This window comes from Crassostrea angulata, chromosome 2, assembly GCF_025612915.1.
Source record: "Crassostrea angulata isolate pt1a10 chromosome 2, ASM2561291v2, whole genome shotgun sequence".
In the NCBI taxonomy this organism is placed as follows: Eukaryota; Metazoa; Mollusca; class Bivalvia; order Ostreida; family Ostreidae; genus Magallana; species Magallana angulata.
The window spans coordinates 75,259,448-75,283,724 of record NC_069112.1 but is presented as its reverse complement, the minus strand read 5'-3'; the positions used below and the strand labels follow the sequence as shown (position 1 = coordinate 75,283,724).

The 24,277-nt window shown below is 31.8% G+C and overlaps 1 protein-coding gene across 1 annotated transcript; it reads right to left on the bottom strand.

Moving 5' to 3' along the window:
* Window positions 1–2,231: 2,231 nt before the first annotated feature.
* LOC128171514 (protein draper-like) lies at window positions 2,232–17,444 on the bottom strand. The gene is made up of 7 exons (XM_052837290.1): window positions 17,206–17,444; window positions 8,083–8,313; window positions 5,714–5,968; window positions 5,237–5,371; window positions 3,660–3,797; window positions 3,428–3,565; window positions 2,232–2,431 (listed from the first exon to the last, which is right to left on the bottom strand). Exons 1-7 carry the CDS (start codon window positions 17,255–17,257, stop codon window positions 2,232–2,234), a joined length of 1,149 nt encoding a protein of 382 aa, XP_052693250.1. The 5' UTR covers window positions 17,258–17,444.
* Window positions 17,445–24,277: the final 6,833 nt, after the last annotated feature.

Genomic DNA, 24,277 nt, shown 5'->3' with positions numbered 1-24,277 from the left:
CAACAATGTTTTGTTATCAAAACTCCTAGAGGCTCCAAGCATCAATTGATTTTACATTTAGATGTAAAAAGAAGCAACTGCAACACGTATATTCTATATAATGTTAAGCGTTTAGTCTGAGTCGTCTTCAAAATAAAGGTATAGTTGCAAACATTTGATTACAATATCACAACTGAATTTATATTCCTCAAAAATAAATCAAACACAGAGTTAACGTTTTGTCAATATTAATCGCAAAAAATGTAAATTAAATTTAAAAAAGATAATAAACTTTCCGATTTATTAAAAAATGATAGTAAATGTTACTCTTTTAATCATAAGTAGATACAATAAAGAATAAAGAATCTAATAAATCCATTTTTTTGGTTCCTTACTTAACTACATGTGTCGTATATGAAAATATGTTTGTACAGTGTAGACGTAAGAAAAAATGAAAAAAACCCAATAGTTTTAACATATCTTTTGTAATCTAGTATTGCATAGTCCAAATACATTATTATGTATAATTTAGTATTACTTAGATCACAGTGTTCAGGGTAGCCATGTTTACAAATGTACGACCCTGACAGTTATACTTCTCTTTGTGACTACACTTGCAGTTGGCAACTTAACAAGCAAGGGCGCAGGATAATTCTTAATGACATGAAACGACACATCGACAAAATACCACCACATTGATTAATTTCAGCAAATGACATAACAAAACTCATGACATTGATATTATTTTGATGCGTGGTTTGTTGTTTGGAAACCAAATTGTGGATATGGCTGTTGAAATGATTGTAAAGAAAAATTTTGATAAGAAAATGTAAATTAAATATATAGGTTAAAAAAATGAACTCAGACACTTCAACAATTTGATTGCAAACTTCAGAGAATAACCATGGTTATCATTAGGAATGTACAATTCAAACGCGATAAAAAAAATGCGTTCGTTGAATATTATGCTTCCAAAATGTTCCAGAGATTTTTTTTATTGTAATCGTAGACCAATTTAATATATTTGGGGGGGGGGGGGGAAGAGTTAAGCAATGTTGACTCTCATCAAACTGAAATTATTTAAGGCATAATTATAATGCAAATTGTTACTGAAATACATATTTTTTCAAAGAACAACAATGATAATTTTCCACGTCTTATGTAGCTTTGTTGAATCAAATGATCATCATCTTGGACCAATATAACACAACAAAACATGAGGTCTTGAGTACATGTATTCGTACTTTGCTCTTCAAAATAATTAGTTAAATCAATAATCAGAAGTTTATTAAATAAATTATATCAGATAGCTTGTATAAGTAATTAACAATTATCATCACCATTTGAGGTTATCAATTAAAAACTACTATTTTGCAAATACAAATGTCGACCAAAACATTCCAGCTCATTATTTTTCTATAAGATAAATCAACATACCAAAACATCCGTGAACAATGTTGATATTTCTTCAGGAATGAATGCTTATAATTCAAAATGAAATGTAAACGTTAATAAATACGTTAAGGAATGAATATATTAATGAGAGAGATAAACAATGAATAGTTTAAACAAATGAAATCGTGGATCTTAATCGTTGAGAGTAATTAGTACATAAACTACCTACATGTTGCTTCAGTATTATTATAATACATTTACCATTTACAATCAAACATTTGATGGTTTATATAATTTATACAGTTACCAAAACAAAGATATGGATACTTACTCAAGATACACTTAATACATTCAATATTGATTAACACATACCATGAATATTCAAATGGAACGCGATAAAATGTAGTATTCTAAGAACATATTCAAATAATGGTTTTCCAAAGCATCCTCGTCTAGCATTACATATTTCACAGGCAAACTGAGAACACTTACCAACGATTCTCTGCCAGCTGTCATAAACGGTCCGGATGTCCCCAAAACAAACGCGATATCATGCAGTTAACCTATCAGCTTTAAACTGATCGTGACTTGGTTAAGGAAAAAGTATTTTTAAAATTATTAAAAGGCTACACCAAATTTTATATCAACTCACTTATTTTCATCTCATACTCCAGTTCCATTCACACTTTTTTTTTAAATAATTGCATCTCGATTTGAATTTACTGTACAAATTTGAAAAGTTGAACAAATCTTTATTTTTGGTGGTTAATGTTTGTTTTTATTAATATGAATATGAATATTTATTTTATTATTTTTGTTTTTTGAACTGTATGGAAAGTAATCAAAATGCTTCTAATTTATTGATGATTTCTTTTAAATAAAAAATTAAACACGAAAATAATTAAATAAAGATCCTTACTTTTTTGACAGAAGTATCCGATCCAGCCAGGACGGCAGCCATAATCACATGTTCCACCGACATCGTTACAACCTTCACACGTGTAACTGTTGATGCATGTCTCCAAACAGTTTTGTCCAAAATATCCAACGGGACAAGCTTGCGAAATGTATAATTAATATATATCTATATGTATGTTTTTTCTGTCCAATAAAACAATCTATCTATCTATCTATCTACGCTGGGGTTTAAAAGAAGCATATGGAATCCGAGTTACATGCATTTCCGTGAAATCTCAGATATTGATTTGGATGTACCTATTCAATTATCTATACAATGAAATATAAAGACAATATTTTTTTGACAAATTTAGTTTTATTACATAAATTGACGTCATGACTGCAAAGATGAATTTCGTAGATGTGTCAGAAAAATTTATGAACATTTTCAAAAATATAAGTAATCTAAGAACTCTAATATATTATTTTTGGGTGAAGTATTAGAAATTGAACATACACATATTTGAAGAGAGGTTAATCATTTAATTAAAAATATGTAATTTTGCTTTATTTCTCGGCCAGACTTTCTCTGTCGTTGTTTACGATATACATATCCAACTATGACAACACTACTCCGTATATTTTGAACTTCAAAGTTAACATGTAATAATAGTGTGATTAAAGCATAACGTAAAAAGTGCTGCTAGAATCCCGTGTTTTGTGTTGCTTTGATGTAACATACCGTTTTCCGTGCAAAATTTACAAAGGTATTTTGAGAACGAGATGAATATCTACTTAATTGAGGTGACTATAAGATTCTAGAAGCGATTTTGATTAAACTGAGATCTTTTGTCTTTCCTTGATATGTTAATGTTTTGTGGAAATCATGGGGTAGGGTTGTTCTATCTCATTTTATATTAAGGAAAATACGTAAGCTATTTATATATATCACATGATAATGCACCGATGTGGCAGTAATATACTACTCGAGTTAATAATCTCGAGAGGATAATACCAAGTGTTTGGACTGGTTCAAAACAGTTCTTCAATCTTAAGATTAAGACCCTAAATTGCCCATATGCTTCCTTCAACTATCCGTGTTTTAATCTAACTATTTATCACGTTATTTATCTAATCTATCAATTCTTCCACTTACGAGTTTTACACAAGTCTCCTTGATAATCAGGATCACATCCCGTTAAACATGCTCCATTGATATTGGAACACTGGTTTACGTCACGACATTGTCCACATGTTTCATTGCATTCAGAACCATACAACCCTCTGTCACATGCTACAAATACAATGTTCACTCTTTTAATGTGTAGATGTTATATATACTATATATCTATTTTCAAACAAAATATTTTACATGCGTATCTACTCACGAGTTCTACACAAGCCCCCTAGATAACCAGCATCACATCCAGTTAAACATGTCCCATTGATATTGGAACACTGGTTTACATCACGACAGTGTCCACATATCTCTTTGCATTCGGATCCAAATAATCCTTCGTCGCAAGCTATAAAATAAGTCAGCTTAAATATTTACACGCATGCGGAAATCAACAGTCAAGCTATTAGTTAATACTCTGATTATTGCAGAAAAGGTATAGACGACCCCCTTCTTAGCAGGTTACGGTACCTTTTCTGCACAGTCGTGTCCTTCATATTTCGGAAAAACCATTTTACAATTTTGGCGAACTAGTTGAAATATTTTATATGGTTTTGTAACTTTAAATGACTTTAGATTTAAGAACTTAGCTGGATATTTGAAAACAACACCATTAATACTTCAGATTTTAACTAATGTAAAATAATAAAAAGATTTCAGAGTGTATTAAAAATTATTTTCAAAAACAAATTAACGTTTTATGAGTTTTTTAAGCGTTCATTCCTTAAAGGGATTTGTCTAAAAAAATTACGTAATCTAATCTCTATTTTTTCTAAGTAGTCAATGTGTTAACTTTCCAATCAATCTATAGCGAGTGCATGTCCCCGGCGCGAAGGACTGGCAAGAAAAGCAAGCTCTAAAAACCAGTGGAAGAATAGAAACAAAACCAAACTATCCACTACCAAAGTGACTAATGGTCAAAACATTAACCATCAGCTCTACCTAAAATGTTCCTGTATGATTTGTTCAGCTGTAAACTTTATTCTTTTTAAGGAAAAAATCCATATATTTCATCATTTAAATGTGGTTTTTTCCCTTAATTTTATTTAATGGTCAAAATATTAACATTCAGCTTTGTTTGTAGATCAGTTGAATGCCAGGACGGATTTATTTAAAGATTAGGGTATGTTTATTTATTTATATTTTACAATATACTGGGGGCTGCCACCCCAAGCCCCTGCTTGCAATACAAAATGGCGGCGCCCATTACTGTGTATACCTTGCTAAGTTATTTTGCCTCTCCGGGTCACGCGCGGAACCTCATACAAAATGGTGGCCGTACCGGTTAAGTTCATTCTATCCTAGACTTTTATCTTTTTTAAAGGAAAAAAAACATATCTCTTACCATTTAAATGTGTGATTTTCCTTAATTTTGTTTATAAGCTTTTCTTCTGAAGGAAATTAAAGTAGTCTAAAATGGCCACGACAATCGACCCCTCTTAAATCTACTCACATTTTATCTAGTGTTCAAAACGCGTTTAGACGTTAATTCTGCTTATAACACATGGTAAGATTTATCGTGTGTTTTTGAGCATTGAATGTCGTATATTTCCACTGCAAACATAGCGAAAAATATAAATTCAATGTAAACAGTTAACATTTTACAGAGTTAAACACAAAATATCCTAGATAATTTTACAATGTGAAATTGCGTATAAACATTGCTGAAAGATTTTTAATTGCATATATAGCACTGTTAATTGCAGAGATTTTAAATGTTAAGACTTTGGCCGTAGAATATGTTAATCATATTTTGTTTTCCTTAGAGTTGCACATTAGCCGTTTTACCTAGTTCACATCGGTAACCTCGATATCCAGGTTTACAGCCCTGACAGGTGCCCGTCTCTATGTGACAGTACTGACAGTTGACGTCTGGACAGGGGAGGATATTGCCTGACCCGTAACATCCGGTAGAAGGACAACCTTTGATATAAATAAGATACTTAAGGGTTTTAAAAATATGCACCATGCGATAAATCAATTTATTTTTAAATGGTTTATATCAGATTTCAATGTACAACCGTGTGGGTTTAAAATGGATAGTTACATAAAACGGTCTTCAGTTCAACAGCTTTTTTTTTTTTTTTTTAGCTTTTTTTAATTGCAATTTGATTCTTATCGTGCGAGGAAAAATAAAAACTCTGAGATCTTCACCAACAAATAAAGGACCATATGCCATCAGTCTGTTAATTTTTATTGATATATCACGTCATGTACCTTGACTAATTCTGATCATAATTTGAAGCGGTATAACATTACACTCACCATACACCTCCAGCTCACAGAGGTCGGTGCTAACATTATCAGAGTAGTCATCTGGATAGGTAACTCTTGGTTGTCTCTCGTTGTAGTAGATGACGTACTGTCCATGTACAGGACAGGTGATGTTGAAGACAGCAGGTATGGTGTCTAGTGTAAAGTTGTCGTCCTTGTAACACAGTGTTCCCTGTAGTCTGTCTGTTGTATTGGAGACGTACACCGAGAATCCAAGGAAATACTCAGTGAGGTCATTAGAAGGACCTGCATAAAATAATGATCAATTAGTGATGGACGTACAAAGTTTAGCAAACAAATGATATTAAAGACAACTTAAGATGTTGTATCGGTAAAAGAGAGTGCTCAGACTTGCGTTTGTTGTACTTTTTAAACATTGTGAAATAATTATGAAGGTTCGGAGTATAATTAGATAACTATAGTTCCTAAATATAAATCGGGTTGGATTAGCTTGTTTAGTTTTAAAAACCCATCAACATCAGATCAACGGTATTCCATACATTCTGTCTTTCTGTTGTATGTGTATATTGTATTGAGTACATAACCAAGTATCCAAAGAATTTAATGTTGTCATTACATGAAGTTGCAGTAAACAGAAAAAAGTAATATTTATTTCTTCTTTTAAATTTTTTGATTACGAAAGCTAGAAAATCATTGGAAGTAGTTCCGATATCGCATTCGTTGTAATAGATGCACACTATGTTGATATAATTTACTTTACATGTAGCTAGCAGCATAGCAGCAACATACAAAATTTAAATAAGATAATTACCTTTATGAAATTAGTGATTGCCTACAAATAGCCAAAAAAGTTTAATAACACATTTTAATCCAAGTTGTAAGCATCCATCAACTCTTACTGCATCAGTATTCACATGTATGGTCACAGTATGGATTTATTTGTTAGGATTCTAACACACTATTATCTCTATGTAAAACACTTTCAAAGATATTTGTGCAGAAATGTTCTAGAAATATCTTATTTCATTTAAAGTTGGGGACTAAAATGATACGCATTTACATTTAATAACAAGACATTCCTGATACATTTCAGAGGATATAACTAGCTGCTTACATAAGGCAGGTGTTTAACTTAGCGACCATAATACAGAGTATTAACACCTTGCTTAAAAAAGAAGCAGTGTACCCAAGGAGAACGTTCTGTTTATATTGTAAACCATTTCTTCACACAGCGGCTTACAAGAGAAGTGAGGGTCCTTTATCGTGCTAACACCTTCCGTGACACTTGGAATATCGATCATTACGGTGCGGTATATATAATCTATTTCGTTATGAGTCTAACATTTTAAAGATTTGTAAAAATGATGTGGCTTTAATAGAATTAAATATGTCTTAAATTGTAAGTAGTTATAACAGCGTTATAACATGTATTTTATGTTATAGTCTGTCCAAAGATATTGCTTCCGTCAATTTTTGATGATTTTTAATAAAAATACACATACCTGTGAAAGAAATAGTTGAAATCAATGAAAGAGAATATATCCAAGATATCTTCATTGCACAATTATCCCCTTTCATTCATAAAATTTTCACAGGAACGAAAACAATATTCTTAGGGAGATTTATAATAGGAAATGTTTACATCTTTTCTCCATTCGGAATACACTCCGGGCTTATTAATGGCTGATGCAATGCAACATCTCCGTTGACTTTCATTTTTTGGTTGTGTATTGAAACATGAAGCGGTAGAGGGGGCGTTTAAAAACAGATAATCTGGACATTTTTCATATTAGTGGATGAACGTAGTTTGAGCACAAATGTATTTACTATTATTGAAATATCAAGCAAAAAGTGGTGGAAGCAAAAACTCTGGACAGATTATAATACATGTTGCATTACTGATCATTTTTATAGTGATATGATATTATGTCGTAATAAAAAGATGTTTATCAGATAGTAATTAGTAATATAGTAATATAGTAATTTAAATTTACATCGTTCTACATTTGATAAAATACCCAGTATGCTTGACATTTTATTTTTATTTTAAAATTGATATTTCCTTCAATAATCATAATCACAAATTCATCATCTTGTTATTCGGACAATAACATATTTGTTGAGGATGAGAAGATGTAATTCTAGAGATGAAACTTCATAAAAGCAATTTAGTGACGTTTAGTTTCACACACTTTTGGTGATTTATATGCCATTGTTTTATATATGAAACGTATCCATGAATTTTATTTTTCAGAACCCAATATAGACTGGTTTACTGTTATAAGAATTTGGTTGATATGCGTGGCTAAACACTAAACATATCGATACAGCTATGGTTGAAGCATAAATATATCTTACTGGACTTCAGAATGATTTAGGTTTAGTAAATGTGACTATACCCCATGGATCATTGTGCGTCATGAAATAGATGGTGATGTGGTGGATGCTGTGGATGGTGGTCAGGTTGACCCACCAGGTGGCAGTTGGTTTCAGATATGATCCAGCACATTGACCTCCACCACTACTCAGGTTTGATTTACGTCCGTCTACAGCGTTACTGGCGTCCCATGTGTCGTCACCTGGTTTGAATGGGTACTGCATGTATGCTGGTTTGTTGAAGGCGACATTAACTGTTTCGAAGTAAAAAAAAAACCTTGTTCATCAATGATAAGCCACAGTTTGTATGAAAAAAAGACATGTAAATTAATATGAAAATGGAAAATTTATTTTTTATAAGTCATTACATTTCTAAATCAAATTTCTACGTATTACAATCATTAAAAGGTACAATAAAAACAGGACGATTTTAATAAAAAGATGTATGCATTGTGATTTTTTTCGTCTCGTCGCTTTTTGCGGACATTAATGTTCCTTTATTCTTTATTGTACACAATGACTGCATCATTGGTTGTTTTATATCATCAGTATATTATTTGATAAAAGTTTTGGAGTTGATCACGTGCTCTGAATAAAAATATTTTGAAAATATACAATGTCTGAGTTATCGGCACGTTAATTAGGCGTCATTTTATTTTTATATGTTAAAATATCACCCACTATGACAAGCTGTTGATCCTCTGTAGATTCATATCATGTTGTTTTACCCACTGTAACGTCATGAACATCATTACTTTACACGTTACATTGAGAACAAATATAAATGAATAATGTGGTTAAAAAAATAACATTACTTTTGATTTTTAAACAAATGCAAGAACCAATTTACGTTGTTAACGAAATATAAGGACGTGAAGCGTCATAGTCAAACGAATGGGCCGTGGAACAATGGCATTTTCTTTTCTTATTGATATGCTCAGCTTTTTGTAAAAAAAAAATATTGGCATAGAACAGTACTATAACAAAACACCCGTTACATCATTCCGATATCATGATCCTTGTACGTGTATTTAGATACAGTAATCAGAGCAAATATCCGTTACTTAAAAAGAAAAAAACAATTTTATTTAATCTGTTGAGTCGAACGAGAAATGTTCTTTCTGAATATCAAAAGTTGACCAACTATAAAAAATTAGGCCGTTTTTATTTATTAACAAATTAAATGTAAACTTAAAAAAAAAACTGTCTCAACGTAACCGTTAGCAAAGACAAAAACTCCGACACACACAAACACTGCATACATCTTTGTGACGAGCCCGGACATCAGAAAATAAAACAGGAAACACACCGATTCTTGAATTCTGTTTATAGTTTCACGTAGACATTGTTAAACAGAGTGCCATAGAAAACGGTATTTACCCCCGAAATTATCAAAGTTTACTTATTTCAAGTTTGCTTCGGGATGTTATATTATTATAAGTCATTTCCTCGTTTAAAAATGAATGTTCATTGTATGTATTTAATTCTTGTCGCTTTTTGAATTGAAATTGAAACAAAGGAAGCGAGTGCTCTTTTAGATTTACAATGAATTCACGGAGATATCTCCTCTAGCATTTTCCTGTTTATCGACATTCCGGTAGCAAAAGGCTAGTCATCACAAATATTACACTTGGAATACCATGTTAAATATAACCATGTCCTATTAAACGTTTTTCTGTTAGTGTAATTAGTAGATAACAGAGGAACTAGGGACAATGTAGAAAATTTTAAGGTCTGGTGTTAAGCATTATAAAAACAATGGATGAAATATTACACTGAACAGCTTGGTAAAACAAAAAACCTTCCAAAAGTTAAATTTATCATGAAAAGGCAAACACGCCTTACTTTTAAACATTTTTTTTATTAGATATTAAATACTTTTATGGTCACATATGCTAATTCATTGATTTCATTGTTTAAAATAATCTTATCCATAATTGATTTCCGCATGAAGGGGTTATAACATATGTAGTTTACTTCACGTATGACCATCACCTCCATCTTTCGATACATAATACCATGTATATAAACAAAACAAGACATGGTATATGTTGCTCTTTGCCACCAGCGTGACTTTAAATGTTACGTAACATTGTAACACATTGCGCAAAATTATATGAAATAATATCACATAATACTACAATTAAAATTTAATTGAATTATGTCACAATTATGCATTTGATCTTAATATTATGTAACTATAATTAATTTCAGAATAGTAACTAATAATAAAATACAAATATGAATTTTATTAATTGTCTGTATTGAGAAACTGAAATCGAAATTGGTTACGTGATATCGTCAAACAATTTCCTTGTGGTCTGAAAACGCCATGAACTTGATAAAACTTATTAATCAAGTTCAGACCCCAAGGAAACATAAAAGGAGGAAAGAAATACCGGTGGGAAAGAGCAAACTCATAGCTTATACGTAAGACGTAAGCGTGTTTCTAAATATTTAGTTATGTTGATTTTGAATTACTGCGGTTGCAATACGATTAAGTTTTAACAAGAGACAATCTACGGATTCGAATTTTTTCTCTAATACTGTCTTGTTGCCTAACGTCTGTCTTCACAATATGTGTCGTTCCGCATTGGGTTGTCCAAATCTATTGCTCAGCATTTTTCCTTTAGTTGATGTTATCATACTCGACCGAACATGTTCGAAGTTGACAGACCAATTATCTACAAATTCATTTTAAACTCGGTTGGACTTCACATTTATCTTAGCATTGGTGCGGGACCCCAAATTCCGACGTCGTCATTTTATTACAACTTCACACAATAACTGATCACAAAAGGGTGTTTTTAAATCTTTTTTAAAACTCGCTATTAAAATTGTTATAGGTTAATGATAGAATAATAATAAAAAACTGCATTTCAAAACAATAACGTAATGCGTTGTGGATTGACAGTTTAATTTTTATCACGTTTGTATTTTACAGATTAGAGCTCTATTAAAAGATTTTAACAGATTTATTTCATTTAAATTTGAATGGTCATTAACTTTTGGTCTTTTTTTAATGAAACACAACGGAACGGACGGAAAAATCCGGTTATTAAAATGGTGAAAATGGCCGGCGGGCGGGCGGCTGCCAAAAGGGTATCCTCCTACAGTTCTCAAGATAGGAAGTTGTTCTTTTGCAGATCAATTGTACATATATCAGAGATGTGCATATTGCTAGGATTTTGATTCCTAATTATTTATAAAAAAATACCAGCTTTTAAACTTATTCATTTTTGGCAAAAAATTGCATACAGTACCGTCAACGCGGATCCCGTATTTTCCGCGCACCCCCGCGGTCCAAATTGCAACGCGGTTTAAAACAGGTGTCTCAGGTAAAACCGCGTACCCCCGCGGTAGAGTTGTCCAGCAAATCAACACCGCCGCGGTCTTGACGATAAATTACAGGTGAACAAAAGTATCGAACTGAAACGCGAGTTATCTCCCTCGACTAAAAAATAATTGACAGCTACACGACCTTACATGTATATATATCATTTTAATTAATGGAACGATCTAGAATAACATACGATATGTATATATTTTTAAAATGTTAAATTTATAGAGTGTGTTTAAAATCATTCATCAATGCTTCTTCATTTAGTTACTTGACAGTGTATTTTTACATTCCATTCAAATTGACATAACATATTCAAAAATTGATAAGTATGCGTGGCAGTCGGATTATAATTTTTGTTTATTCAGTCTTGTTAAACTGTGAACAAGTAATGAAAGTTTCCTATTTAATCTACGTAAACTGCATACCGGGTAAATTAAATTGATGACATGCTTTTGCCGATCTATATATGTCCGTGCGATCGAGTTTCAACAAACTTTCAAACAGTTTGCAATTGTAATATAGAAAACAATAAGTACACATTTAAATGTATTTATCATATTTGTATTTTGTGTGTATTTTATGTTCTTAATCAACTTCATCATTGGCAAGGTTTTCTGTACAAATGATATAATTCACGATCTGGAAAACAGTTACTCATTATATAAGAATATTCGCAAAGCGGTTTATGGCAATTAAAGGTCGCGAGGATATTTTTCAGGTTAACATCAGAGTTCTATTGTTAATATTAAAATAATTGTTGTAACTACTGACTTTAACTAGATTATTTAAGGTGTTATTCTTTACAAGAAACGGAATGAGGTTGTTACATCACAAAACAACATGGGAAGTTGTACATGTTATTAAATGCATACATCTCGAGTTACTTTTAAAACATTCAAATGCCAACTATTTTGTACACATTTCCTTTATTGTGTATATCAATTATAAGTCGCGATCATTTCCTGTGTATAGTGATTAACAAACCCAGGGTAGAAAAAGGCATGCCCTTGGGGTTTTCACACCTATTCAAGACAAAAGAAATCTCCAAATTGCGTACGGCTTCGTCTAACCGTACAACTATCTTACAGAGGAGGCTTCTTGATTTAGTGTCGCCGATCTTGATTTTATCTACGATCTTTATATGTGTGTGTGTGTGTGTGTGTGTGAGAGAGAGAGAGAGAGAGAGAGAGAGAGAGAGAGAGAGAGAGAGGTAATGCTCTTTAGCCCCCCCCCCCCCCCCCCACGACGCCACTGCATTCAATTCAAATATACTAATATGAAATATTCCTAAGTTTAGTATTCATAAAAAAAATAGGGACCGTATACATTGTGATTGAATCTAATATGCAGTTTCTGTCTGAGTGCTTCACCTGTCAATCAAATCAGCCCGCGAGCTGCACCACGTGCTCCTTTCTTGATAAAGGAAAACAGTTTCGTTCTATTAGTTTTAAGGTACAGGAAAAAAAGAAGTTTGTGTAACAATAAAGTATTTAAACACTGTTAATGATGTTTAATTTAATGTTTGGCACTGTGTTTGTGAAGTTTAGTTCGTACACAACGTTATTTAAAAAGAAAACTAATTCTCTCTCTCTCTCTCTCTCTATCTCTCTCTCTTTATTTCGGGGGAAGAGACAAGTTAAACACCTTTTACAGTTTAAGAAGGCAGTAAAATGAAACAATTATTTATTGTTACTGTTAGATAAATTGTTTGATATACGGGTAGAATTCCTGGATGTCACTTGTTGCAAGGAATATCCACCTGTCTCATACCCGTGTATTCTGTGCGTTCAAGCGAAGAGTAATTTCCTGTCTGTGCGATGGTTTCACGCCTTTGTGTAAAACAATTGGGACAAGTACAGTACATTTTGACAGTCATTAAAACGTTGGAAAGGGGAGGGGGGGGTTAGAAAAAACGTTATAATTCGCAACTGATACGACATATGTGTAGTAGCTTCATATTCAACACACATAAAATGATATCAATATCTTTTTATATTTTAAGGGTAAAGTAAAATTTTCATATTTTGCCGTTGATCGTATGGTATACGTACACCGTGTAGCGTGTGCTTGTCACGGACTAGGTTAATTGTCTTGAGTATTGACACACTCTCTCTCTCTCTCTCTCTCTCTCTCTCTCTCTCTCGTTTAGTCTATATTGAAGGTTTCAGGTTTTTGCGGAGGGGGGTGCATCTTAAACACGTTTAAAAGTTAAACAGATAACAGTAAAATGAATAACTATTTATTGTTATTACTGTTAGTAAAATTGTTTGAAAAACATGAAATTCCTGATGGTCACTCGTTACACGGATTATTCACCTGTCTCATATACATGTACATGTACCGGTGTATTCTGTGCGTTCAAGCGTGGAGTGATTTCCCGTCAATGCGATGATTTCACACCTTTGTGTTAAACAATTGGGACTGAAGTCAAGTACAATTTACATGTACTTTGACAGTCATTAAAACGTTGAAGAAGTGGAGGGGGCGGTTACGAAAAACGGTATTCGCAGCAGATACTACATGTACATTTGTGTTGTAGCTTCATATTGAACTCGCATAAAATTATATCAATATAACTTAGTATTTTAAGGGTTGAGTAAAATTGTCATATCATGCCGTTGACCATAGGTAAACATTCTCCGTGTAGCATGTGCCTGTCACGGACTAGATTAATTGTCTTGAGCATCGAGAGAGTGTCGTAAAATGAGCTACAAACTGATATGGATTAAAAGCATTTTTGTAGTCGGAACTGTATAAATCATTAAAAAATCGAAAAATAATATATTATAGTTCTTACCCTCTCCTTCATGTAGATTATATTATAAAAATGATTAAATATTTTTGAAATAATATGTATATCAACAGTTACAAATGTACATGAAAATTATTACGGGTGCAAATGATTCTTTAATTAAAATATCTCTAAAAATATTGATAAGGAGTTTTGAAAACGTGCATTAAAAATACGTAATCATTTTATGTGAAATAAAAACAATACATCAGACATGGCCAGTATAGAATGACTCTCAGTGTTAGGTGGCCGTCTTAATGTCTAATAGCATACAGGTAAAAATCTTCGATCACCTTGTTCAACGGTAGGTCACACCGCCGCGGTTTAAACATGGCTGCAACGAGGACCGCGATGAATTAACCGCGATGGTGTAACGCGGAAAGGATTAAATAACCGCGGGGGGAGCGCGGTCAAATACGGGATCCGCGTTGACGGTACTGTATATGGTACCCTCATTGTACGGATAACTCCTCCTACAGTTTTCAAGATAGAAAGTTGTTCTTTTGCAGATATATTGTACATATATCAGAGGTGTGCATATTGCTAGGATTTTTATTTCTAATTATTTATGAAAAAAATACCAGCTTTTAAACTTAGTCATTTTTTTGGCAAAAAATTGCATATAGGGTACCCTCATTGTACGGACAACTCCTCCTACAGTTTTCAAGATAGGAAGTTGTTCTTTTGCAGATCAATTGTACATATTCAGAGGTGTGCATATTGTTAGGTTTTTTTTTTATTTCTGATTATTTATGAAAAAATACCAGCTTTTGAACTTAGTTATTTTTGGCAAAATATTGCATATAGGGTACCCTTTCACCTTATCCATAAAATTCACTGGATACGGGTTGACATGATACAGTTCACATAAAAGTAAACCCGGTTTGCTGTCACATTGGCAGCTTTTCGCTTGTTTACAAGATTCAATTATTTATTCCTAATTTCAAGTTCTTATATTAAAGGCATCTTGATATTTAAAAATGAGTGTGTACATCTACATAATTTGCTAATGAGGTTATGTCTCTCAATTGGCAAGAACTGGCTTTTAATACAAACAATTCTTCAAAAGAGGGAAAGTACTAAAACCCGACTTGTTGAAACAAGAATATCAAAAAACCTCGACTAAAATCATTTTGACGCAAATATGGTGGATACAGTAACAATTCAGAAAATAAGTTTGATTAAGACACATGCTGAATGATGTTATTCGTACTTGTTAGACAATTAATAATACACTAGACTATCTACAGTTTCATCTCGACAATAAGCACACGGAGGATTAGACTGATCGGCAGGAGATGCTTACTTCTTTTATGCACATGATCCTACCTCTATCTTTTAGAGGTCCGTGTTGCTCTGTTTTGAATTTTTTTGGCCTTTTTTGGGTTTTTTAATTGTCTTTTTCCATGTAAAGGTCTAAGAGAAATTCAGATAACAAGAATCGACAGTGACACTTTCTCAACTGACAAAATCGTAAACAATCTTTATTTTTTTACCTGTTTCCTTATTGCATAAAATTAATTTATATTTTGTTTAAAAAAAAACGACATCGCATCATATTTACAAATACTACACGTACATGAATCTATATATAATCTGTAAATGGAATGTGCTGTGTCGAATTTAAATCTTTCATAACTGTTTTAACATATGAATATGTGCACATATGGTGTTATACATGTATGTTAAAAAGACCAAGTTTTCCAAACTCGTTTCTTGTGTTTTGACTTTAAATACTGAAAAAGTCTCCAAACGTAACATTCTTCCGAACAGTATCTTGTGAAGAGATGCATGTATTCTATTAGCTGGTACAAAAATGACGTCTGATTCCCTCAGTCATATAATGGCGTGATCAAGTACCCCCTACGTAGAATACACTTGCATGTCACGACCCAGAAACAGTAAAAAAATGTCTAAAAAACAAAATAACTAGTGAGTATTCAAGATTATTTTTACGTAACTGATAATCTGGAAAGGCTAGCGATATTATTTCTCCGTTATTCCGTATCAGTTTAATCCATTTCCGGTCCCTGTGCCTTATTTAACTGGCTAAATAAATACATCTTTATTGCATAGAATAATTTTTCTACTTCGCAATACCATATACTTAAAAGTTATTCCGGTTGTCGTTAAATTCAAATTTTACTCCAGTTAACATAATGGTGTATGACATGTGGTAATAACGACATTGTTCAAAATCAAAAGTCAAAATGGAAAACAGGTGCATTGCAAACACAGACCTCAAACAGAAATTTAAAAGCACCACATAATCGAGTTGTGGTTACAAACGCCTGCGCACAAAACAGGGAGAATGTTTTGAAGTGAATAGTTGGTGCTTTGATGAATAAAGTTAAGAAATGATAACTATTTAATTATTGTTATTTGTTAAAATATCAACAACAATGCACTTGGTATATGCTCTGCAGATTCATATCATGTTGCTTTTTTTCAGATTATAAAAGGCGAATATCGAAAAACAAAAAACAATTGGGAAACTCAACAAACATCATTAATGTACTTCAGACCTCGAGAACAAAAATAATTGAGGAAGCTGTTTGGAGAAAAAATAGGATAAACAATGTCCATCATTCATATTACTTTTTAAATCCGCTTCAAAAACTGACTAACACGCCTAAACCAAATCTAATGACTTGAAGCATCAGATTTAATTGCTCATTGGCCTTGCAACAATAGGGTTTTTATTTCTTATTATTCTTATTATTTTGCTTTCTTTTTAAATCCGATAATAAATATGGACATTGTACAATATTATTACCAAAAAAAAAACCAGTTCCATCATTGTAAAACAATTATCCTTCTACATGTACTAAGATACAGTAATCAGAGCAAATCTCCGTTATTTATAGAAATTTCTACCATTTTTTATCAACGGAGATAAATTGCCATTGATTAATCCAAAAAAGTTCACCCAAAATACAAAAATTGCTTTTTATTATTTTATTAGATTTTAATTATGAATTATAATAATGTCAAGTAAAGGTTCTAGCTCACCGTAGCCATTGGCAAAGACGAAAAATCCGACACACAGAAACACTGGATACATCTTTGTGACAAAGCCGGACAACAGGGAATGGAAGAAATCACTCACGATGCACGTATTCTGTTTATAATTTCACGCAGACAAAAGAACACCATAGGATGATACATCAAACCTTAAATTATCATCCTTTAATAATTTATGGGCTGCTGCTAAAAAGTAGGAAACTTTCTTGCGATCTCGTGTAGTTTTATAAAACTCTTTCCTCGTTTAAAAGTTCAGTTATATTGTAAGTACTTAACTTTGTCGCTTCAGTTATTTCAAGAGAAGCAAAGGAAGTGCATTTCGAGACTTGCAATGATATCACAGAGATATCGCCTCAAGCATTTTCCTGTTTACCGACACGTCGGTAATAGCAGGAGATTTGTCAAAGATATAATATTTGAGCTAGTTATGCCCTATTAAATGGTGTCCTGTTAGTACGATAAATGTACACAAGAGAAAAAAGGACAATGTTAACAAATACCAGTTCTTGTGTTAACTCTTTTATATGAAAATTGATGACATATGAAATTGACCGGCCTAGTAAAATATCCTTTCAAAATATTAATGTTATAATGAAAAAGAAAACACGCATAATTTGTAGACAACGTTTTTTGGTTAAATATTAAATATATGTACCTCCGAAAGTCATATGTGGAACATCCATCGGTTTCAACGTTAAAATCATCGCTGTGCCTGACTAATGTTGGAAACCAGGCACATTGTTTTACGTTTGAAATATTACATGAAAGATTATTATTATTATTTATTTAAAAACAATCATATTAATTTCGGATATTAAATGCATTGAGCTATTCTATTTCATATTTAAAAGCACCACACAAACAAGTTGTGGTTTTTACGCATGCGCGCGAAAAAAAATAAAAACTAAGTGCACTGAGAAGAGAGCCCAACGGAAAAATTGTTAAAAGAATAAAAAAAGAACAAAAAAAAAAAAAAAGGCCAAGACAGATGCCTGTTACGTCTTTGTCAAATACATATTTTTAAAGTTAAGCAAACCGACCAATGGCAAAGTTTAACTACATTATACTGTTTCAACTTGTATTAGGCAATTCTATCAGACTAAATTTAAAAAAGATATATCGTTCTAACGAATTTGTTAGACGATTTTTTGTTTTATTCAAGATGACACCACTTTAATATTTTACACGTGGTTACACTGCACTGTTTTTGTGTTTCATGTTTAAAACCTTGCACTGCCGTCATCAAGATTTTTAATTTCCTAAACTAATATCTTAAATGATGTGTGCATAGGTTTGAGCTCCGTAAGTACCTCTTGTCAAAGGTTTTTGACATGAGGAAATTAAGCTTAGTTTTGGATTGAATTTTGTATCTTTTCAACAGTAATATTGAAAAAAATTTCAAGTATAGTAATGTTTATACCGTTTGTTTCAGTAATCAATTAATTTTATGTAAGGAAATACATTAGTAGTTAACTAATGCAAATTACAACTAGTATACAACTACAATATGGCATAGCTTTAATTTATTACGGGCCGCCGGAAGGCGGTCCGTTATTTGATACACATTTAAATATTGTTACTGCGTTTCTGCGGGATAGTTCCTTTTTTAGTAGAATTATTACCATGCTTATTTTTATGAAATAAAAGGAAATTTGCATGTAGAAATATGTTGTATGCCTTTTAGAAATATCACATATTTTTTGTTTTACTCGTAAATGAAAAGAAGGTCATACTTAGTAGATTGTCATATTTCGCGAGTTTTTATCGAGACTATAATATATTCGGAAAATTCCGGAGTTCTTCATTCTTTTCAAAACGGTATGATGGACATACTAAAGACCTGAAATACTAAAGACCTGAATGTCATTAAATTTTATATAAATGATATATTTGAATTTCTAAGTGCCGTGTCAAATAAAATGTCTTTGCGTGTGTATTTATTATATTTCCATGTAAAATGTGGTAGAAAATATCATGAAATGACATTATATCAATTATTTACGCAAGAATATGACAGAAATGAAAATTTGAATTGACTGGAAATTTAAACTAATCCATTTTTATTTTATTATGAGGTCCCTTGAAATCATATAACAAACTAATAACAACCAAAAACCAAAATGGTTTGAAATACATAATCTCTTAGAGAAATTTCAAATGATGAGTTGGACTTTGTATTGGAGAAATGTACAAATCAATGTGTTCTCCATTACTTCATACTTTGGCAATGATCATGCAATTTTGGTTAGAAATGCTTACAGTAACGAAAGCGATTCTTTATGATAATAGTAAAATGTTAAACTTCAAAACAAGTTGCTGAAAGTATATCATACAACAATTTTTTTGTGGCCCATTTGACGCTTGCGTCAATATGATTTCTTGTTAATTATTTTATTTATATTTAAAAAGTGCTAAGTATAGCCCAGCGTGTTTTTTTCGTTAGACTTCTCATTCCGGTGCATAACAAAAACGTCCTCCTATGAGTAGAAATATACATCATTTAAACTGGTTAGGGAATCATTTTCAGAAGTTAATGCACAGAACTGCACAGGCTAATGTGTGGGGCTTGCATACATCAATGCAGGGGCTGCAACACAGTGATGAGGGGATGTAATGTGTATACAGAAGCTACAGAATGTAAAAATATCAAATCAATTCTTTGTACAATGTATATAAGCCCATACCCAGTGATACGTGTTATCTGAGTCATAACCATATGTCTAAATATGTCATAATCAACGTTCATGATGATGAGAGAATATGATGTCCATGAAAATCAAACTTAATAATTGAATATTCTTTGTTCCTTAACGTAAATGGAAACTGGCTAACTAACTTAAAAAAGAATATCTCCCAATACTCAATACACTAATGGGTTCTCTTTCTTGACGAGAAAACTATTTTACTTGCTAGGTAAACATTGTAAAATTTTATTTAATTTGCTTTTATTGATTACGTTATATAAAAAATAAGATGTCCTGTAATAATAATGATTAATATTAAGCCGAATTATTTTTTACATAAATTTTAAAAAAGCATCTTCTGTTCATGTTTTTCAAACCTAAAGTTAGAAGCTTCATAAGAAATCGACATCAATAATTTTCGGCGGTATCACAGCTTAAAATAGGTAGTAGGTAATATCTACTGGAACACAACGCAAATTGATGGAGCTTTCTGGTAATGTTTTACAGTGATACGTCGATCAAAAGACTTTTAATAAAGTTATATTAAGTTCTTACACCATAGCATATCGTTATAATCACGATTTAATATAAAGAAAGACACAAATCATACACAGACAGGCGGCGATTGGTCAGTTCTATCGGATATGCATATTTGGAATATGTTTTTACCATAGCTGAAATAATCTAAAACAAATCGGTATCCTACCTCATTTTCATATTTCTATAGAGGAAAACTATGAAGGAGAGCCTCATCTGTATTTCATACGAAAGTGTTCTTTATTACATGCATGCAAGGCATTAAAATGTGTTCCTTATAAAATTCGATAAGGATATAATTGACGATCATATATCCATGAAAATAAGTTTTTTTAATGCATAGATAAGATATGGATTTCAAAAAGTTCATTTCGAATATTTGTTACCAGAGTTTGAATAGAAGTATTCATTGGTATGTTTATGAAGCGTTTTTAAATGTGTATATATATCATTAAAGATTGCTAGATTACAACCGGATAACACGGATCGCTATCGACGCATTCAATGGATTATCACAGCTACATACATTGTAAGTAATCTTTTTTTAAACATTTCTAGTCTACTCTGGATGAATTTCCGTCCGTGTTCTCCTTTACTTTAAAGTAAAATGGCAAACCCCCATAATAGTTAGTGGTTTGAAAGAAGGAAGAAGTTTTAAGTTCAATAAGTGAATTTTATATTATTTTATCATTAGTCATTTCTAATCGTATTGGATGGAAGAAGTTTTGAAAACATCAACAATGTCAATTTTTTCAAATGCTTAACTTTGCCTTCTTTAGCCAACAAAATGATCAAATTATGTGGTTAGAACATTTATCTATACATAAAATGATCAACATACTTTAAAATGCGTTTAATAACAAAAAAAGACATGCTTCTAAATATTAAGTTATGTTGTTTTTGATTTACTACGATTGAAATACGACCACTTTTCAACACCAGACAATTCTAGGGAAAAATTGGTCACATACCTTTCATACCAATATATTTATCTGAAAACAATACATGATTTAGTGACTCATAAGCTGTAAAAATACAGTAACCAAAAGTTAAATTGTATGCTTAATATTTTTTGGGATAAAATTTTTTTAAGCTTTGTTTTCATATCCCTACGTAAGAACAAACGATCTACCGATGAAATATGTCCTGCATTACTTGTTGCCTAACGTACGTCTTCATAAGATGTGTTGCTTAGCATTTGGTTGTTCAATTCTATTGGTCAGGTTTTCTTTTTTTCTTAATGTCATTAGACTTGACCAAAAACGTTCGATTTTTAGAGACAATTTATTTACAAAACGCAGTGCTTTGCAAATATGATTTCCTTTTTAGCTGACCTGAGCTGAAAGCTCAAGTAAGCTATTCTGATCACATTTTGCCTGTCGTCCGTCTGTCCATCAGTCTGTCTGTAAATGTTTCACATTTTAAACATCTTCTCAAGAACCACTGGGCCAATTTCAACCAAACTTGGCTGAAAGCATCCTTTGCCTATGGGAATTTAAAGTTGTGAAAATTAAGGACCACGCCCATTTGCAAAGGGGGATAATTAGGAATTTATGAACATTTTCGAGAATTTTTCAAAAATCATCTACTCATGAACCATAAGACCAGGAAAGCTGAAATGTGTGTGGAAGCAGTATCAGATAGTGAAGATTCAAAGTTGTGATGATCATGACCCCCGGGGGTAGGGTGGGCCACAATGGGGGTCGAAGTTTTACATAGGAATATATAGAGTAAATCTTATTAATTTTTTTTTTAATTTATGAACTGCACAAAGCCTTAACAAATATCCTTATGAGGTCATTCAGACTGTTTGCGTTATTCTGCTTCAGTGTACTAGGGTGTGCATTTCCATCTTTTCCGTGCGCAGGCGAAACTCACTACTTAACATCTGTATGGATAAATCATTTTTATGTACTGTGGAATCATTAGAATTCGTGATGGCTCAATTTTCGTGGTATTCGTGGGTAGCTTTTCTCTCAAATTTACATCCTCAACAACAAAAAATGTTAAGAGTATTCTTTTTTAATAAACATGAAAACTAACGAATCCGAGAAAATCAGATCACGAATAATTAAAAAAAAAAATAATCCACAAAAATTGGCCCCCAAGAATTTAAATGATTTTACAGTATTGTAAAAAGATAATTTGAATGAAGTAGATAATGCGCAGCCGTAAGTCACCCACATAATTAATTTCTTCACTAACAGTGCCACCAAACTTCAAAACAATTGACCATATAAATCGAATAAAGTAATTAAATACGTGCATTATTCGTTTGGATCACTAAATCATGTTCCCGAAATGATGCATGGATGATCAATAGCTAAAAATAGTTAAGCGTTCCATCTTACGCTAAACCGAAGTCAATTTTTTTTATCCATTTGTTAGGCTCAAAAGTATTAAAGACTAGATTGTATAATAGTTTTCTTATTTATGCAATGGTTTATGCCCTTGTTAATGAGACGATAAAGATAAGACACCGACATCATCCTCTTTTCTTAAACATTCATTTAAAGAAATTTGCCGTCAGGCCTTTCTCAGTTCTCTCCGTTACGGCTATTTTTTTTCGCATGCGTTTATAACCACTGCTCGATTATGTGCTCTATTTTAATATGAACGAGAACATTCCTTTGCATTTATTATCAGAAGTACATGCAATTCATCAATTCCAATAAATAATAGTCATTAAACAATAATTTAAAACACGTTGTCTACAAGTAATGCTAGGTTCCTTTTTTTATGATAACCTTTTTTCCGACAGATTATTGTAAAGTTAGTTCAAGCATATCTTTTATATCAAACACCATTTGATATAATGTACTCAGAAGCATTGTTTTTCAATGATATTATTTATAAATACCTTGATATAATAAGAATTTAAAGTTTGCAAACAAATTGGATATTATTCTTGTAATCGTACAGTCAGTTAAAGAATTTTTTTACAAAATAATCCATAGCATAGCATTGAAATATGATATAATAGCATTATAATCTGATAGCATAGCATTATAATCTGATAGCATAACATTGGAATATGATGGCATAGTATTGAAATATCATAATATAGCATACAATATTATAGTTTTCATTTGGCATAATATACCGTAGCATACTATAGCATGCAACATGATTTTAACTGTAAAACATGTTTTATCAAAATAAAAAAAATGAATGTTAAAATTAGTGTTAAAATTTGTCTTCTAGTCATTCTACGTTGAAATGTTTGGAACTCTTCTGTGTTTAAAGGCCATTTTGTTCAAACATCATAACATACTATAGCACAGCACAGCAAACAATACCATATCATTAAATCCTTCAATCTAATTTTCCCATAGCATAGCATACAAAATGCATAGCATTGCATTAAAAACTGATATCACATCATTTAATCGCATGCCATAGCATAACATCAAATTGTAAAAGATATGCTTAAAAGTGTCTGTATGAGGCCTGAAATAACAAAATGTTTTGATATCATACTTCATCTAATTTTCCTTTTGATAGTTAACAACAGACATTAAAATCGTCCAAAATGAGTTATTTTCTCTGTTAAATACTGGTCATACACATAGAAAAGCCTTTATCAAAGAATTACATCCTAAGAATAATGTATGTGACTTTCTTGCTATTACTGGCATGTCGATAAACAAGTATATGCTAGAGGTGATATTTACATAATATTATTGCAAATTTTAAAGAGCACTCGCTTTCTTTGTTTCCTTTGCAATTGATAAAGCAACAACAGTTAAGTACTTACGATGAAAATTTATTTTTCAACGAGGAAATAAATGATTATATTATAACATTACGAAATCAAATTTGTTAAGCAAACTTGAAAT

Bases quoted from the DNA above. Each gene is read 5' to 3' on its own strand.
- LOC128171514 (XM_052837290.1), bottom strand. From the start codon at position 17,257: ATGTATCCAGTGTTTCTGTGTGTCGGATTTTTCGTCTTTGCCAATGGC. The intron at 3,566-3,659 runs GTGAGTAGATAC...TTGTATTTGTAG, and splicing joins AGGGGGCTTGTGTAGAACTC to CATGTGACAGAGGGTTGTAT. The intron at 2,432-3,427 runs GTAAGTGGAAGA...ACATTTCGCAAG, and splicing joins AGGAGACTTGTGTAAAACTC to CTTGTCCCGTTGGATATTTT.